Source organism: Pecten maximus, unplaced genomic scaffold (genome assembly GCF_902652985.1).
Source record: "Pecten maximus unplaced genomic scaffold, xPecMax1.1, whole genome shotgun sequence".
Taxonomy (NCBI): domain Eukaryota; kingdom Metazoa; phylum Mollusca; class Bivalvia; order Pectinida; family Pectinidae; genus Pecten; species Pecten maximus.
In genome coordinates this window covers 1-20,235 of record NW_022979786.1, presented here as the reverse complement: position 1 = coordinate 20,235, position 20,235 = coordinate 1, and the positions used below count along the sequence as shown (strand labels likewise).

Here is a 20,235-nt window from a genome sequence, read left to right as displayed (position 1 = left end):
CTACATGTAACATATCAAACGCTAATATCTTTTACTACCTCTATCAATTTTTCTAAAACTGTCAGATTTTTCGGTATTTTTTTTTTTTGTGATTTTCACATCATCTTCACACTTCGAGTTAATGCGTTTTTCAAGTCAAATTAAATCAAATAGGTAACGATTAAGTGTGTAACCTTGTCAAATGGTGTAAACCATAGTTATCATCACACGGAACTAACCACTTATCTATAATTACTTATTTGTTATCCTTTATATCTTATTATCTATTTGTTAGAACGTGTTTGTTATTTTATTCTGATATACAAGTAAATCAGTGTCCTTTTCTTTGCTTTGTTTCAATTTGTGACATATTACAAATAAGAAGTAAGAAATAAGAATTACAAAAAAGGAAAGAAGGGGTAATTAGTAATAAGAAATACGAAGTAGTAACACTGAACATTACAGAAGTCGGTAGGGATATTTGATAAGCCGCCTGTTTTGTTATTATTATTATTATTGGCTGAAGATTATTTGTAATTTAATAATTACGACAAAGAAAAGCGAGGCATCTCCCGCAAAAATATTTATCGAAACTGTTAGATAAATATAACTTTTTTCCCCGAGTCTTCACATTTTCTAAGTTTATCAAAACACTGATTATACACGACAATGGGGGACAATTAAAAGCTGATCCGGTATCACTGGGAGACACGAATGTCCTAGTTTTTTCATATTTTCTCCTAATTTAGAATTTTTCACCAATTTTACCGAATAAGCACTAATTTAGCACAGCACAGACTATTTTTTCAGAAACATATCTAATTATGAAATTCACACACTAGTTTTTTGCCTTCAAGCCGAATTTTGTGAAATGTACCTAATACTTCTGTGATAGGCACTAATATTGTTTTCAGTGTCTATTATTTCCCTCGATGTCTAAAAAAAGATGTATACTATCTAATTCTCTCGTTACTGTCTAAAACTAGGTGATGTGTCCTATTATTCTTCAATTTTGACTATTTTTTCTGGTCGGTACTAGAAATATTGGACAGTGTCTAAAATTGGAGAAAACGACTAGTTTTCTTGGGACAAGGACTAATTTTGACAGATTTGCCTCGGGCTATTTTATGGTACAGTAACACCAGCACTGCTAGCTGTATACTACCTTACCTGGACAGCAGTAATCCCTGACCACCAAGCTCAGTGGCTAGCCCTGGCCTGGAGCGCTCATCCATGAAGCTGTCTTATATAATTACCTAATTGATGGATCAGGTCTTGAAATAATTAGGACACAATAGGGAAATATTTCATCATTGTGATAATTTATTTGTGAAAATTAAAACACATACGTCTAAAGTTTAGTGATATGAAAAGAACTACCCAAAAAGCTGATGAATATTTCATCAATTAAAGGATTTATTCAGAAAAATGGAGAACAAACTGTTTATTCAACATAATCATAGACGTATATATCACAATATTGTATATGTTTTAGTGACTAAATGCTATATCTATCTTTGATAACACAATAGATTAGCAGATAATGACAATTAGTCAGCGACAGTGGTACATGTATACAGGATAATACAATGATGCAGCTCACGACAGAAGTGGATATTTCACACTTTTCAAGTTAGCGTTGTGATACTGTATTTCATTGCATCATGAACACAATATGACGGCTAATAGCTTATCTATCAACATACTTTATGAGTATAAATAGTAATATAATAGTATATAGTTACGTAGTTACTGTATATATTCAAAGTGGCAACATTTTACATTCCATGCATAGGACTTTCAGGTTATGATATGCAGTAGGAGAAATTGTCAAAACATCATCTCATATTAAAGTTGGATAGGACATAGTGATAGCATACATATAGTAGAATATAAGAAAACTATGGTAGCAGATCAAATCACCTCTTTCAGATCACAAAGTAACTTATGTCATCACTTTCTGTTAGTAAACAACTCAAAAATAAGACCCTGTTACAAAGTGACACTTTAATCACTTTTGTCCTACACTCATATAAACGTAAGGCAAAAGTTTAAATATTATTAATGAAAACTTCAACTTTGAATCTTGAAAATGATAAGATACTATTAAATTATTTAACGATTAACTACTATTATATCAACTATATTTATATATTATAAAGTTATATTTCAAGCTATGAACTATCAAATTGGTCAGTGTTTTAGAGGGAAATAAAACAAAGAAAACAATTAGAATAAATGATTGGTTTAATACTGATCTCCTTATACTGGTGTTGGTATTTACCTGTAGAGCTAGGGACTAGGAGGGGCTCACTCAGGCGTAAAGGTGTGATACCTGGGTGAGCTGAAACAAAAGCCAAGGATAGGAAAGGTTACACTTCTTTTGTTTATTGACTCAAGTGTCACTTTATAACAGGGTCTTATTTTTGGGTTATTTACTGACATAAGTGATGATATAAGTTACATTGTGATCTAAAAAATATGCCTTCACCCTGCTTTTATGTAATACTATCAAAATCTGCTTCTTCATGTATATGGAGAAAAGTTTGATTATATATCTTTTATGTTTATCACTACGTCCTATCCAACTTTAATATGAGCTGATGTTTTGACAATTTCTCCTACTGCATACCATAACCTATAAGTCCTATGCATGGAATGCAAAATGTTGAAACTTTGAATATATACACTGTAAACTAAACTGTTATTTTGACAATTTCTGCTATTCTATTCACGACAATTACTACATACCATAACCTTATACCAAGTCCTTTACATGGAATACAAACCATTATAACTTTTAATATCTATAATCTATAGGAACCTGATAGCACCATGTAATCGATCAATATTGATAAAATACTACTTGTATCATAACACAACTATTTAAAATTAATTATATTACTATTTATACTTTGACGTATGATGACAGATAAGCTATTTGCAGACATATAATTTTGCTTATGATGCAATGAAATACAGTGTCACAATGCAAACTTGAAAAGTGTGAAACATTGTATTATCCTGTATACATGTACCACTGTCGCTGACTAATTGTCATTATCTGCTAAGCTATTGTGTTATCAAAGATAGATATAGCATTTAGTCACTAAAACACATACAATATTGTGATATATACGTCTATGATTATGTTCAATATAACAGTTTGTTCTCCATTTTTCTGAATAAATCCTTTAATTGATGAAATATTCATCAGCTTTTTGGGTAGTCCTTTTCATATCACTAAACTTTAGACATATGTGTTTTAATTTTCACAAATAAATTATCACAATGATGAAATATTTCCCTATTGTGTCCTAATTATTTCAAGACCTGATCCATCAATTAGGTAATTATATAAGACAGCTTCATGGATGAGCGCTCCAGGCCAGGGCTAGCCACTGAGCTTGGTGGTCAGGGATTACTGCTGTCCAGGTAAGGTAGTATACAGCTAGCAGTGCTGGTGTTACTGTGCCATAAAAAATAGCCCGAGGCAAATCCGTCAAAATTAGCCCTTGTCCCAAGAAAACTAGTCGTTTTCTCCAATTTTAGACACTGTCCAATATTTCTAGTACCGACCAGAAAAAATAGTCAAAATTGAAGAATAATAGGACACATCATCTAGTTTTAGACAGTAACGAGAGAATTAGATAGTATACATCTTTTTTTAGACATCGAGGGAAATAATAGACACTGAAAACAATATTAGTGCCTATCACAGAAGTATTAGGTACATTTCACAAAATTCGGCTTGAAGGCAAAAAACTAGTGTGTGAATTTCATAATTAGATATGTTTCTGAAAAAATAGTCTGTGCTGTGCTAAATTAGTGCTTATTCGGTAAAATTGGTGAAAAATTCTAAATTAGGAGAAAATATGAAAAAACTAGGACATTCGTGTCTCCCAGTGTATATCATGTTATAAAAATATAATAAACAGAATGTTTAACAGTATCTTCAGTAATACCAAACATAGTTCACTCGTCTGGTTAATATTTTGCCGCACACAATGTATATTTGGTATTACTGAAGATACTGTTAGATACTGTTAGATATTCTCTTTTCATCCTGGTGTCTGAATGGTAAATTATGAAGAGCTATGTCATTGTAATAATGGCAACTAAGAAAGTTAAGCTTACTCTTTTTCAGAAATAACCATGTTAATCTTGCACAAATCATGGAATTTCCCCCGTTCTCTAAAGCTTTGTGTTGCGATGTGGTTTTAGTTTTTATTGTCAAAGGATATATAATAGTTTTGCTATTCGCGATGCTGCCAAATAGATTAGCTCATCAAATCAAATAGGATTTTTTTTGATTTTTTAACCTCAGTTTTCATTTTGTTGGGGAAAATTCTAGTTGGCATGACAATGCCGTATGTGCGTATTCTTAATGATATTTATGCAATTTACAAACCCGTATAAAGGTGCTCGTAAGAACACAATTTTCATGTACTTTTCATAAACAACGGACTATCACACTTAACATATCATACAACCAATTACCAAACAAACCTGTTCACATGGCCTCTATCTATGAATACAAGTAGTAACATAACTTTTCTAGATTGATAATTGTATATAAGTATTGCCTCTTATGTAAAACTTCAATTACAATTTAATACTTGCATTATTTGTATCATCATTACTATACCTACCTGTACAGTATCCATTATCCTTCCCACATACATTACTGCCACAGTTAGCTGGACATTGAATGCTGCATCTCAACCCGTAAAAACCGTCTTGACAGTCTGTAGAATAGTAACCATTGATGAATTTCCAGTAAAGTCTTTTATGTGTTAATTTTCAAATAATTCAACAAGTTCATCAATACATATATGTTACAATATCAATGACGATATATATGTATGGCAATACAACAAAATTAAGGCATAATAAGTATAAATGCACTTGCACAAGATGAGTGATTCGCAAGTGAAAGAAATTTCTATTTTTTATATATATATAAAACTTGCTTTGAAAAGATTAATCAAATCACGGTATTGTCATTTTCTCTCAAGCGAAATAATAACTGAGATATATACCCTTACAGCAGCTACTTTTTCTTCAAACAAATTATTGTGATCTTGAACTTGTGAGTCTGAACCTGAACAGGTGCCCTTGAACCTGTTGAACTTGTATTGTTGCAGTGCCCTTGTAAGGGCTGACCAAATGATACTAAAAGATTGTCGGTAGTCAAATTATATGGGAGCATTAATTAACGTACTTTTTAAGATATGGTTTCCTTTGTTTCCTCGTTGATAATTAAATATGGTTTTTCTTTATATTTAAAATAGATTAATTCAGGAAGGGGTGGAAAAGTTAAACCTTACAGAAATCATCAAACAAAAGTTCAGTACCCTAGTACAATTATAAAGAAGTTAAAGGATGTTTTCAACACAACATTTACACCAAAAACTTAACATTGGTTTTTGACATAAATAATCTAAGTCAAAAAGACTAAAGAATTTATGTTTTCCCGAATCTTGTTTTTTTTTTCTAACTCTGGAATATATATATATTTTTATTGCTCAACATAAACCCCCAAAGTATCAGTACACTAGTACACGTATAAAGGAGTTTACTGACGCCTTTGAACACTTGCAACCAACGCTGGGGTGACAAAATCGACTTTTCCTGTCTTCACGAGGCGAGTTTATAAGTGATAAAAGTAACAAAAATATACTTTAAATTATTTCCAGACACCAGTGTTCTCAACGGTACTCCACAACGACACATACACACAGACCAATCAATTTGGAACACGAGCGAATAGATATGAGTGGACTCTTAGACAAGTAATATCAAAATTGAAATTCAATGAATATATTTAATCAGTATCGATGAAAATTTTTTATTGACAAATAAGCACTAAACAAAGTAGTTTCTAATAACGCATACCATATGAGTGATAATTAAAATTACCATGTAAGTGTTTAATATGCTCATGCGTGATAATCTGTTGATCCGGGTGCCTGAAAGGTGAATTTTCAACTACATAAAAATGTACTGTGTAAGTGTTATGATAACAACTAATGGTACATACCGAAAGGGGCAATAAAGGAGACGAACAAAAGATTGATTTACATGATGATCCATGGAAATGAAGAAAGAAAAAATAGAAGACCAATGAAAATGTAGAATGAGACCAAGTTGTCTTGAAGGTAAAGTGTATCCATTGTCTATCGGCAGCAATCACCATATCAATTTAGGACAAGTCCGGATATTTTCCCTGTTTTCTAAAGCCCTGTGTTGTGATCTATATATATACATATATATGTGTTTAGCAATCCGATCTTAAGAAACAATGTGCGATATTGTATTGTGATTTTTTTTTTTTAAATTTGTTTATCTATTAGTGGTGTTGCCAAATAGATCAGCTCATAAAATCAAATCGGATTGAATCTTGTTATCTGTAATCCTCGGGTTCCTATTTTGTTGGGAATAATTCTAGGCGAAATGGCAGTCCTATCTGGTTCATAGGTGAAACCTCTTTACAACGATCCAGTTCTAACTAATTTCAGCATACATCAAATAGCTGTGATCAAAGGTAGTTATATAACTTTCTGGATTGATGGTTGTATAAGGACATTGCCGTATATGCGTACCTTTTATTGACATTCATGCAATTAACGTACCAGTTAAAGGTGTTTGTATAAACACCTTCATGCCATGTACCTTGCATAAACAACGGACCATTACACATTACATCTCGTACAACCAATTACTAAACACACCTGTTCACATGGTATATGTCTATGGATGCAGGTATTTACGTAACGTTTCTCCATTGATGATTGTATATGTGTATTGCCTATCATACGAAAACTTCATTGCTATTGAATATATAGTACCAAGTATGATGTTGTTTGCATCAACTACAGATATATCACACACATTAATTAACTAATTTCTATACAAACCTGTACAGTCTCCAGTAACCTTCTCACATACATTACTTCCACAAGTATTTGAACATTCTGATTCACATCTGTTTCCGTAGTAACCGTCTTGGCAGTCTGTAGTGTAATGACCAGTGATGGATATGCAACAAAAGGAAAATTAATACACTTGAAAAAAGTAAAAGATGAGTGTTTCGTAAATGGAGGTATGTTTAGAGTCATCAATAATACCCGCCTTGTTCGCTAGATATCGAATACAATAACATAGCGAGATTAAATTTGTTAGTTTTTTTAATGTCATATTTACCCATTAGTACGATGTAGGGAGCAGATCATAACAATAATAAGTGTTTAACAGATTGATTTCATGAAACATTTCATCAAGTCCCAATGTGACACAGGATCCATCATGTTCCTTCGCTCTTAGGAGGAAGAAGTATGCGTGCTAACAGAATTACTTTATTATCAATACGTTTTTATTTTTCGATATTTGCTGAATAAACAGTATGTTTATAGCCCTAACAATACAGAAACACATTGGTAGAATACCTAATATGATCCCATAATCCAGCAGGAGTTTTCTACGTTCTACTGTTACCTCAATGATATTTATCTTTATCATGAAAATAGTGTAGATTTTTTTTTTCGATATCATTAGATAAAAGTTGAATATCACAACAGAATTAAAACAAATATCTGCATATAATACCTAAACAATGTCCAGAACTGGGGTTACACAGGCCGCCCCGACAACTGGAGGGACAGGTTTGGTCACAGTTTCCAGATCCGTATTTCCCTACTTCACATCCTGTAACATAATTAGCAATATTATAGTTTTCTTATGATATATCTAACTTCGTTTATGATACATTTAACTTACTTTATGTGTTTATGTGCTATCTATACTTTGTAAAGATTATACATTGTTTAACCAGGGGAAACATTTCTCTCGGACATGATATTAATTCAAGAAGGATTAACGGGACTTTCCATGTGATATCTATACTTTGTAAAGACAATACATTATTTAACCTGGTAAAATACATAGAAGGATTCTCTATAAATTTTATAATATCCAGTTATGAATGCATCAAATGCTGGTGCTATTTCATTTATCTTATTTGTGAAGATTAATGGAATAAGGAGGTCTCTATGTGATTTATGTTTTGAGTGGATATCTATATTCAGAGTTATTTCTTTGATAACCTCCCTTGGAATACTGTCAGTGTGTTATGGATAATTGTGCTGACTGACATTTCAATGACAGATTTTCAGTTCACTTTATCTAAACATTATCTAACAAAACGTAAAACCATCCCTAATATCAGTTAACTTGAATAGTTTCTATTTCATATTTGGTTCAAATACGTATCTATGTAGAAGATTTTTATAAACCACAATGAAATGACGTTTTGTTTATTTTTTGTTTATTTGTTATATACATAACATATCTAAATTACGCTTTTTTTCTAGCCTTTTTCTCTTTGGATTTTTTACTTAATGTTTGCTCGGGTTCGTGACGTAGCATTGCATAAAAGCGACAAAAATGACTACAATGTAGCATAGTACTATGTAACAAGCGCTCAATACTATATGGATAGGATTCATTGCTTTATTTAACCTTTTAAGGATAACGGTTTTCTGTGTATTTTTATGTAATGTGACATAGTTATATGTGTTATTCACTGAAACTATGTCAAACAGTCTCGTCGTAGTTATACTGCTGTTTTCTCTTAACAAAGACCTCGTCAAGTTGTTTTTTTTATTTTTATTATTTTTCAAATTGTCATAATCAACGTCTACAATTTACGTAAGTAACCTACATCAAATAACAGAAGTTTGTGCGGATCTAGTGGTCATGAGTGGACCAAGCTTTTGTAAATACTTATGTTTTTATAATAATTAACAGACTATTTACCATACACCTTTACTTCACACAGTTCCAGAAGGGCGTCATCACTATACCACGATTGTCGTTTAGGTGATTCCCTGTGGTTGTATATCGTCACGTACTGTGCTGTACCATTACATTCACGGTGGTTGACATGACTTTGGATGTCGTCGACACTCTGTGATACATCGATGAAACAGCGATCTTCACGACGTCTCACGGTTGTGTTTGAAAGATACACCTCGTATCCAGCAAATCGATTTTCCATCCAGCTGTAAATAAAATAAAACTTTTCTTTAGAACTCTAAACTCGTTTGATTATCGAAGGCTGTAATGATCGCATTAAACACTTTACAAAGACCCAAACCAACAAAGAGATTGTGGTGGGGACAGAACAATTATCAGGTCCTTATAGGATGACATACGAGATACTATTTAGTCTATAGATGGTGTGAGGATATTAAAATAAATAGGTGTAAGAATGATATTACTTAATTCTAATTGTCATGTTCTTATCATTAAAGTTTGCTTCGATGATTTACATTTGTAACCATGATGAGGATTGATACACAAACAAAATAAAACTGAATTCTGAATTCCCATACTGATTGAAAGTAGATATACGCAGTACACAAAAGTTAAGCTTCATTTCAGTTACAAACACAATCACTTAGTTATTTCTCTGTCATAGACCTATGTAATACGAATATTACTGGCCAGCATTTTAAATCAATTTGAATAAAAACACAATCCTACTCCAAACATATTCTTCTCTATAATATATCTCGACGTTTTCTATGGTGACTTCTTTCTGTAGGTCTACTCTCCACCATACTTGTGTTTGTCCCAAAGCCTGATGTACACACGACTTCTGGTCCAACTGTTGACTCGTTTTGCCATCCACAGCATTCCCAGATGTGTGTACAATTGGAGAATGTTCGTTTACACTATAATTGCTGCTTTGTGTTGTTGATTTGTTAAGGGAAAGATTTCCTGAAATAAAAAAATATAATACATAGAATATCATTTTAACGAAAGACATTTTGTACTGTATAGCAAACAACATCAAACGCAACACCGAGCAAACTCTGCAATGTTTCACATGTAATCATGATAAAACTTTAAAATAGTCATGAATCAATACAAGAGGGTTATAAGAGCTATACTCGTACACAGTATAAAATATTGATTATGATTGGGCTTAGCAGTCGGGTTTATTTATAAAATTACACTGTGTAGGGACTTACTAACTGTAATTATCTGTCAAGCGTTGATGTAACTACTAATCACTGAGTTAATGATGACAGGAACGGTAACTCATGAAAAAGTACGACAAAGCGATATCGATTACAACTATTTGCGAACGTACTTGGTGATCTTTGTCGAATGATAGAGTACTAGTTTATCAATTAATCTTTAAAATGTCCGACCATCTTATCATATACGCTACTTCCACACTTTGGTTAAGTTTATTTTATTTAACGTCCTATTGAACAGCCAGTGTCATTTAAGGACGTGCCAGGTTTTGGAGGTGGAGGAAAGCCAGAGTACCCGGAGAAAAACCATTGGCCTACGGTCAGTACCTGGCAACTGCCCCACTCGCAACCCAGAGGTAGAGCTAGTGTTAAAGTGTTGGGGCACCTTAACTAATCGGCCATCTCTGTCCCACTTCCACACTCAGAAGAACACGACTAGTTTTAGTCACATATTTAATCATTAAAATAATTGACAAAAATTCAGAAGTGAATTTGAACGCAGTACCTGAGCTTGAACGAAGTATATCAATATTTTCACCAACCATTTAGGTTATCTGAATTGATAATGAAATAAAGAGGCGTGTTTATATTTGATACTATGATAAGTTCATGGCTAGATAGTAAAACTTTGCCGAGTGTTCTACTCTCAAACTGCTGCATGATCGCTTTCCAGACTCAAATAACAAAATATATGTGTACCATGGATACAAAGTTTGTAATTATTTGTTTAGATATTCGCAGTATCAATGTATGATATGTATAGGGGCTCTATATTTTAGTATATTTTATCAATACCATAATAATAGTATAAATGTATCTAATATATATCTCTAACTGTAAACTTGGCTATTTGGAATTAATAGGCTGGCAGGCATTGTAAACACAGTATCATTCATATTTGGTACAAACCTATATAAGTTCTGTTTTGCGGGTCACCTCGGTCTTTATTTAGATATATGAAGTACACTCATCATTAATCTAGTATGACTGGCAACAATTCCAGGAATCATCGACTGCCGTGGATTATTACGTATATATAATTAAAATACACACACACACACACACACACACACACACACACACACGGCTTTTTGTATAAAATGCCCAAACGTTTTTTTTTTTTTTTTTTTTTCTTTTTTTTTGTTGTTGTAATATTTTGATTACTATTGTAATATATTGCAATGGTGAATAATAAGTATTACAACATCCGTGTGAGTGCGGTTGATAATAAAACAAATAATATGTTATTTTCCCTTCATTAAACACTATAAATCCCTCTGCCTGATCCAGAAACATCGCTAAAAGGGGATTTGTTTATAAACGACATACCGGTGTTAAGGTTCGGATCGATGTCGATTTATTTCTCTACCTGTCATGTTGTACATTTTAAAAATTTGTGTGCGTTAAACTGCTAATATTGGTAATGAAGCTTGATACGAGTATTATGAAAATACATGCAGTATATTAGTCCCCTGACCAAAATATAATGATTTTATATTGTTGGTATAATCACTATGCTTAACACCTGTTGTTCATAAAAATTGATTAAGAAGTTATCTTCATTATTTGGAGGGATGACAACTAGCATTGTCTATATTAGTAATGTCTTATCACTGTGAGCCTTATCGTAATAAAAAAATTCTCACCACCTACCCTGTTTGTCATGATAACAGCTTCTCATTCCTAGCTTTGCTTACTTAGCTCTAGTTTCTCATATCTAGCCTTGCCTTCCTAACATTTCTTCGTGACCATTTTTATCGTAATAAAATATTCTCATCGTTATTTTTCGCTTGTGATAATAAAAAGCTTCTCATTTCTGATTAAAAGCTTTGTTTGTTGTAATACTATCTTCTCAAAGCGAGCAATACTTATCGTAATACTAACTGCTTATACCTTGCCAAGTCTATCGTAACGACAGCGTCTCATACTGTAGCGGGCGTTGTTTATCGTAATGCTAACAACTCATAACTGGCCATATTTATGGTGGTAACAGATTCTTATAGCTGTCCTTCTTTTGAGTAATCATAAAATCTGTACATAGCTAGCCTAATTTCGTAATGATAGTTTCCCATCGATGGTGTTATTAATCATAATGGATACTTTTTATATTCAAACTAGTTTAACTTGATTATCAATTCTCATAACAAGCCTTATTTATCCTAACAATACGTAATAAATAGCCTTGTTTATCTTAACAATATATCTTCAAAAGCCTTGTTTATCCTAACAATATCCCCATAACTAGCCTTGTTTATTTTAACAGGACCCCAATAACTAGCCTTGTTTATCCTTACCATACCTCCATAACTAGCCGTGTTGATCCTAACCATACCTTCATAACTAGCCATGTTTATCCTAACCATACCTTCATAACTAGCCGTGTTTATCCTAACGGTATCCCCATAACTAACCTTGTTCATCCTTACCATACCACCATAACTAACCATGTTTATCCTAACCATACCCTTCATAACTACCCTTGTTTATTTTAACAGGACCCCAATAACTAGCCTTGTTTATCCTTACCATACCTCCATAAGTAGCCTTGTTTATCCTAACCAAACCTCCATAACTAGCCATGTTTATCCTAACCATACCTTCATAACTAGCCCTGTTTATCCTAACAGTACCCCCCATAACTAGCCTTGTTTATCCTAACAGTACCCCAATAACAAGCCTTGTTTATCCTAACAATACCCCAATAACTAGCCTTGTTTATCCTAACACAACCCCCATTACTAGTTTTGTTTATGCTAACAATACCCCAATAACAAGCCTTGTTTATCCTAACAATATCCCCATAACTAGCCTTGTTTATTTTAACAGTACCCCAATAACTAGCCTTGTTTATTCTAACAATACCTCCATAACTAGCCTTGTTTATTCTAACAATGCCTCCATAACTAGCCTTGTTTATCCTAACAATACCCCCATAACTAGCCTTGTTTATCCTAACAGTACCCCAATAACAAGCCTTGTTTATCCTAACAGTACCCCCATAACTAGCCTTGTTTATTTTAACAGTACCCCAATAACTAGCCTTGTTTATTCTAACAATATCTCCATAACCGGCCTTGTTTATTCTAACAATGCCTCCATAACTAGCCTTGTTTATCCTAACAATACCCCCATAACTAGCCTTGTTTATCCTAACAATACCCAAATAACAAGCCTTGTTTATCCTGACAATATCCCCATAACTAGCCTTGTTTATTTTAAAGGGACCCCAATAACTAGCCTTGTTTATTCTAACAGTACCTCCATAACTAGCCTTGTTTATCCTGACAATACCCCCATAACTAGCCTTGTTTATCCTAACAATACCCCAATAACTAGCCTTGTTTATCCTAACAGTACCCCCATAACTAGCCTTGTTTATCCTGACAATACATCATAACTAGCCTTGTTTATCCTGACAATACCTCCATAACTAGCCTTGTTTATCCTAACAGTACCCCAATAACAAGCCTTGTTTATCCTAACAGTACCCCCATAACTAGCCTTGTTTATCCTAACAATACCCCCATAACTAGCCTTGTTTATCCTAACAATACCCCAATAACAAGCCTTGTTTATCCTAACAATACCCCCATAACTAGCCTTGTTTATTCTAACAATACCTTCATAACCAGCCTTGTTTATTCTAACAGTACCTCCATAACTAGCCTTGTTTATCCTAACAATACCTCCATAACTAGCCTTGTTTATCCTAACAATACCCCCATAACTAGCCTTGTTTATCCTAACAGTACCCCCATAACTAGCCTTGTTTATTCTAACAATACATCATAACTAGCCTTGTTTATCATAACAATACCTCCATAACTAGCCTTGTTTATCCTAACAATACCTCCATAACTAGCCTTGTTTATCCTAACAATACCCCCATAACTAGCCTTGTTTATTCTAACAATACCTCCATTACTAGCCTTGTTTATTCTAACAATACCTCCATAGTTAGTCTTGTTAAACCTAACAATACCCGCATAACTAGCCTTGTTTATCCTTACCATACCTCCATAACTAGCTTGTTTATCCTAACCATATCTTCATAACTAGCCATGTTTATCCTAACAGTACCCCTATAACTAGCCTAGGTTATCCTGACCATACCTTCATAATTAGCCTTGTTTATCCTAACAATACCTCCATAACTAGACTTGTTTATCATCATGATACATCATAACTTATCCTTTTGACCATAATGGTACAGTACACCATAGGTAGCAGTGTACAGTAAAAATGCCAAATTCTGAAAAATATGGCACATGTTTTAGATATGTAAACATTGCCAGTTAACCTTACATATAACCTCTAATAAAGTATATATATTTGAAATCTGTACAACATTTGCAATTTTAATAGAGCTCTGAAGGATAAGTAAACTGATATTTTCTGTGATTTTTAGAGCTGTGAATACCATGGTAACAGCTTAACAAATTCTCAAAAATTGCTAAATATTATGATATTTGACCCAAAATAGCACAATTCTCTACACAATTTTTTTTCTGAAACCTATTTAAAATTAGATATCTCTATCCCAAAGACAGAATTAATCTTGTTTGGACATATGTTGTAAATTAAGTTTTTCCGCTATCTTACCTTTTCTGTGGGCTTCCATTTTGCGCTGTAGGCAAAACTAAATTTCCTGTGTAAACACACGTTCGGAAAATCCGGATATTTAAAATCCGGAACCAATTTATTGATTTTTGTTTTAATAAATGTGAAGCCTGTATGTACTACTTTCATACTGAATATACCAATTATAGTGTACATTTATTTTTTCATTTTTTATGCATATCATAATACAGGAGTTATTTGCTTAACAAAAAAATTGCCCATGGCCAGGCTGTCTTACTGTGGTGTGCTACCATAGCTTGTCTTGTTTATTCTTACAATACCCTTATAACTAGCTTTGTTTATTTTAACAATACCTCCATAACCAGCCTTGTTTATTCTAACAATGCCTCCATAACTAGCCTTGTTTATCCTAACAATAGCCCATAACTAGTCTTGTTTATCCTAACAATACCCCCATAAGTAGCCTTGTTTATCCTAACAATACCCCAATAACTAGCCTTGTTTATCCTAACAATACCCCCATAACTAGCCTTGTTTTCCTAACAATACCTCCATAACTAGCCTTGTTTATTCTAACAATACCCCAATAACAAGCCTTGTTTATCCTAACAATACCCCAATAACTATCCTTGTTTATTCTAACAATACCTCCATAACTAGCCTTGTTTATTCTAACAGTACCCCCATAACTAGCCTTGTTTATTCTAACAATACCTCCGTAACTAGCCTTGTTTATCCTAACAATACCTCCATAACTAGCCTTGTTTATCCTTACCATACCTCCATAACTAGCCTTGTTTATCCTAACCATACCTCCATAACTAGCCATGTTTATCCTAACCATACCTTCATAATTAGCCTGGTTTATCCTAACCATATCCTCATAACTAGCCTTGTTTTTCCTGACAATACCCTCATAACTAGACTTGTTTATCATCATGATACATCATAACTTATCCTTTTGACCATAATGGTACAGTACACCATAGCTTGTCTTGTTTATTCTTACAATACCCTTATAACTAGCTTTGTTTATTTTAACAATACATCATAACTAGCCTTGTTTATCGCCTGTAAAGTTTATCAAAACTGCCAGTCACTATATACCAAAACTAACCTGTGTTGAACATTACTCCGTTTAAATATCAAATAAATATTGTTACAATTCGAATAACACTAGGAAAGGATATCACATACAAGTTCAAAGGATAGACATTAACCTGTTGACGGTATAATGAACTTAAATGTACATACTCTGCAGCAACGAAAAGGTCGGATACATCGTGGAATATTTGGATTAAGTAATGTTATATACTTACTAGATAACTCAACAACTCTAACAAGACTGAAGAAGACACAGATTGCTGACAGGAGAATGTACCTACATCCAGCCATTTATAATGTTACAGAAGTTTCATTCAAGGCATGACGTCCAGGATCAAGTTAAAAACTGATACTCAGATAGCACAGACAGTCGAGACATACAAGGAAGTTGAATCAACGACGGGATAGCTCAGAGAGACGTGTGATACACACATACGAGCTACACATAAGTGGACAGTGTGTATAGACAAACGAACAATTCTTTGTGGATGTGTGATATGTGTGGGTATTTTAATTTGCATTAGAGTTCAAACATGATTGTTGGTTTCAAGACTTCGACCTTAAACGATGTATGTAACCGCAAAATACCAATGTACTATCAACATAATGAAGTTATAAGAAACAGTTAAAATATGGTGTCTTATACGTAGTTATAACAATATCAAGAAGGAACATAAAAATGCATAATTTGAACATGTAGTTATTGTTCATACCATCTAACATTTAATAATTATAGATTTAATGTATAACCTATGTGCCATATGAGAGCTACATCACCTGGATACACAGTAATGTTAGAGATATGTGTCATTCCCTTGTGTGTCCTATGTGCGTGTTTGTGTATGTGTACTCTAGATAGATAATGTACCCACGTTTGTTTCAGGCCTACTACCTTGAACTCCATTTCGAAAGTGTTTCAGTGTTAAATACTTTGATTTATCAAACGCTTTTTGAATAATGGGTTCTTGATTGGACATTAATTTCGATGTTTCATTTTTGTTTTCTTCTTTCTATCTAAGGTTTGACAATAATTTATTTATTAAGAAAAGTGAACATTTCCGTACGAACCACACATGTTTTGCCCGAGAGAGAGATTCTAATAAACTTTACGGTTCAGAGGACATATAGTTTGTTTGGTTGTTGATTCAATCATTTACAGCTGTAAGATACAAGTAGGGACTATAAGGACGTATTCATCATCTAAAAAATGATGTGATATAGATACGTTGTCTTATATGACCACGTGATATAATTCGCTGGAACAAAAGATAACAACAACAATGTTTATAATTTTAGTTCTATCAAAATTAAGATAAAATCCGGAAACTTAAAATCTTACTTAATACTATTACTTTATTAAAATTCTAGGTGGTGGTAACAAAGTGCTTAAAACAACACATTTAAAGTTACCATGCTCCAGGTTGTCAGCTAACGCATTTGATGTAAAGATTACGATAGGGTTTAAATTCTAGTGAGAAAGTCTGTACACACACCGGAGGGTTCCCACTCTCTTTACGAAGTTATATTGTCTAAGATACAAACGGGATAATGTTTCTTCCTGTTTAAACAATTACATTGATATACACTTTATCTGTCACGTTTAAAATGCATATATATTAAGTTATTTAAAAGTATCCGAATGAAATTAATCAAGTTATTGAGTTGACGCGTCTCCCCAAAGTCACAAGGGCATTGTTATAATAAGAACAATAACACACGTAGATTGCATCCTCTGACTTACGTAAAGTACATCGTGCCATTCCCTTCTTAACTTAATGAGGTAAAGCAAGGCTACGTTTTTTAATTGATATGTCGACTTTCTTTGATAATTCTGATAACTTTTACTGATATTTGGTCCAGAATAAAAAGGGAAAAAGAGAAAAATTTAAAACAAATTAAAAAGTATAAAAGGAAATTGAATCTCAAAGACATTAAACTCTTGCCAACTTGATCAACTCTGAAGGTAAAAGGTCAAAATGTTATAACATGTTATAATATAACATGTTTTCGAACAGTATCAAATAACGGCCAATTGGGTCTCTTACTTTATTATTTGATTTATTATAAGGAAATACATTGCACTTAAACTCAGTTTTAGATTAGCTAATCAGACTGGTCACATCGAAAGATGAACTAGGATAGGGTGCTACTTGAAGACTAGGGTACACGTGGTCGGGTGGCACAGTGGTAACACACTTTCCTTTCACCTAAGCGGCCGGGGTTAAATTCCCCGATCGGACGTGAAAAGGTTAGGGGTCACCTGCCCGACCACGTTGGTTCTCCCCGGGTACTTCGGTTTCCTCCCACAGTAATGCCCCTCGCGAGCTGCCCGCCGGGCTAACAGGCGTGATTGATATACGTTAATATAACTTGTTTCGCAATTGTTGTAAAATAAATAAAGTTTACTTGAAAGCTGAGAAAAGAAGAATGGTCGTTTTCCGCTTATCCTGACCTAGGCCACGTACATCTGGGTTCAAAATACAGGTAAAATATCACGCGATCCCCAGAGACTCCTACGGTACCTACAGTAAATAGTTCGCCATAGTCGGTTGGCGCGCTGTGCGTTGTCAACGGATCATGTAGTCAAGCAATACAATACGAAATAAAATTAAATTGTTAATGTTGAAAATATCTTTCAAAATGATGTCAACAAATATTTAACTGCGGGGGGAAAAAGACCTCGAAAGTTGCACGATGATGTAATTTTACGGTCATTTAATAAAGTTCCCTTACAACTAATAAACACAATTTTAGCAACTAAGAACATTGGTGTTATAGTTATTAGCTTTTTATTTAAAAACTCAATTTTTAACATTCAGTTTTTATTTATTTTCATTTTTAAAACGGTCACCGTTGGGTCGAAACAGGCCAATAAGAGCCATACACCTTTCGTTTATTGCGAGGTTTGTACTTTGTATCACGGTTTTATTAACAACATCTATGCAGACCGCACGGTTGAAAACCGATATCAAAACCCTGAGATGTTAGGATAATTGATCTAATTTATAAATAGAATCAATGATTTTGTTCTTATATGTAAAATAAAACTGAACTATACCACCTAATATCGCTCTTGTAGGCTATTGTACATTGTTAATGTTACATTGTTTTAAACATTATCTTTATCATCTCCATGTACACTCTTAACCTGATGCTGTATCCCCGTCGCCACGATGCAGGAAGTAAATGGATATCCATTTAAGTGTTTAAGATTGTTTTGAAGTGCTGACGTCATTCAAACTAACGTTATTGAAACAAGATGACCGATACACATATATTTACTCTCCAATAACAGTTGATTTTGTGGACAAGTAATAAACATACTAAGTCAAGTGTCTATGTATCAATGGATCAATGTAGATCCACCATTTAATTCACTTTTCTAACTAAACAACGAGTGTGGCTCCCTCGGGGCCAGATGGGCGGGATTAATCTTATAAATCGCTACTTGTCCTGGACAACTAAAAGGGTGTTGATGAAATTCAGTCAGGAGCATTATTGGTCAAGGGAGCTTCAATTAGGGGATAGTACACTGTTTTCCGTGGCTATACTGGCGATTAGAACATGGAATTTGGTTTGAACTCTCGACCGATTGTTTTACATCACAACAAGTACGCTGTAAAGCACTATGTGACCTCCGCTAGTGACGTGTCATACTGACCAATCAGAAAGAATCCTTCGGTCACTTGGCCACGCCCATGCTTGCGAGAGTTTGATCTGTATGCTGACGAAGCGGTGTATTTGGATTGTTGTGAATGTCGGTTAACGACATATATTCGGATATACTTTGCAGTATGAAAAGCAATATATGCGTTTTGGCAAAATCAGTGTTGATTTGTTTCTATACGCCCGCCGATACGTGAAGTTTCGTGCACTTGTTCTATTTCATTTCGGATTTTACTTAGCTAGATGCCTACACACGGACGGAATAAAAGTTTTAATCAATAAATGATGGTAGGAACAATATCTACTATTTTTGTTTAACTTTCAGAATACATTTCATTTGATACTGTGCTTTCTGTGCATGTGTCTGCTGGATGGTTATAGGCCTACCGGGCACCTGACAATTTGAACAAATAACTGGCCTAGAAATAAACTAGGCATAAAAAAGCGGTAACTTCTGGTGAATTAACTTAGTATATGGTATTCTATCTTAACAGATGAATATTTCACCTATACTATTTATATTCGTATCCAGCAAATCGATTTTTCCATCCAGCTGTAAATAAGATAAAACTTTTTTTTAGAACTCTGAACTGTTCGTATTAAACAATTTACAAAGACCCAAACCAACATAGAGATTGTGGTTGGGGCAGAGCAATTATCAGGTCCTTAAATGATGACATACGATATACTATTTAGTTTCTAGATGGTGTGAGGATATCAAAATAAATAGGTGTAAGAATGATATTACTAGATTTCATTTTTCATGAATAAATTCTGCATTGATAATTTACATGTATAACCATGATGATGATCAATACACAAAATAACACTGAATTCTGAATTTCCCTACTGATAGAAA

At 33.6% G+C, this 20,235-nt stretch overlaps 1 protein-coding gene across 1 annotated transcript; it reads right to left on the bottom strand.

Annotated features, from left to right (window-relative positions):
- Positions 1 to 2,263: 2,263 nt before the first annotated feature.
- Positions 2,264 to 9,060, bottom strand: LOC117319204 (scavenger receptor class F member 2-like; the record flags this gene model as incomplete). The annotated part of the gene is made up of 5 exons (XM_033874040.1): positions 8,797 to 9,060; positions 7,588 to 7,686; positions 6,900 to 6,995; positions 4,632 to 4,727; positions 2,264 to 2,323 (listed from the first exon to the last, which is right to left on the bottom strand). Coding segments are annotated over exons 1-5 (592 nt in total), but the record flags the coding sequence as incomplete, so codon positions are not given.
- Between the last annotated feature and the right edge of the window lie 11,175 nt (positions 9,061 to 20,235).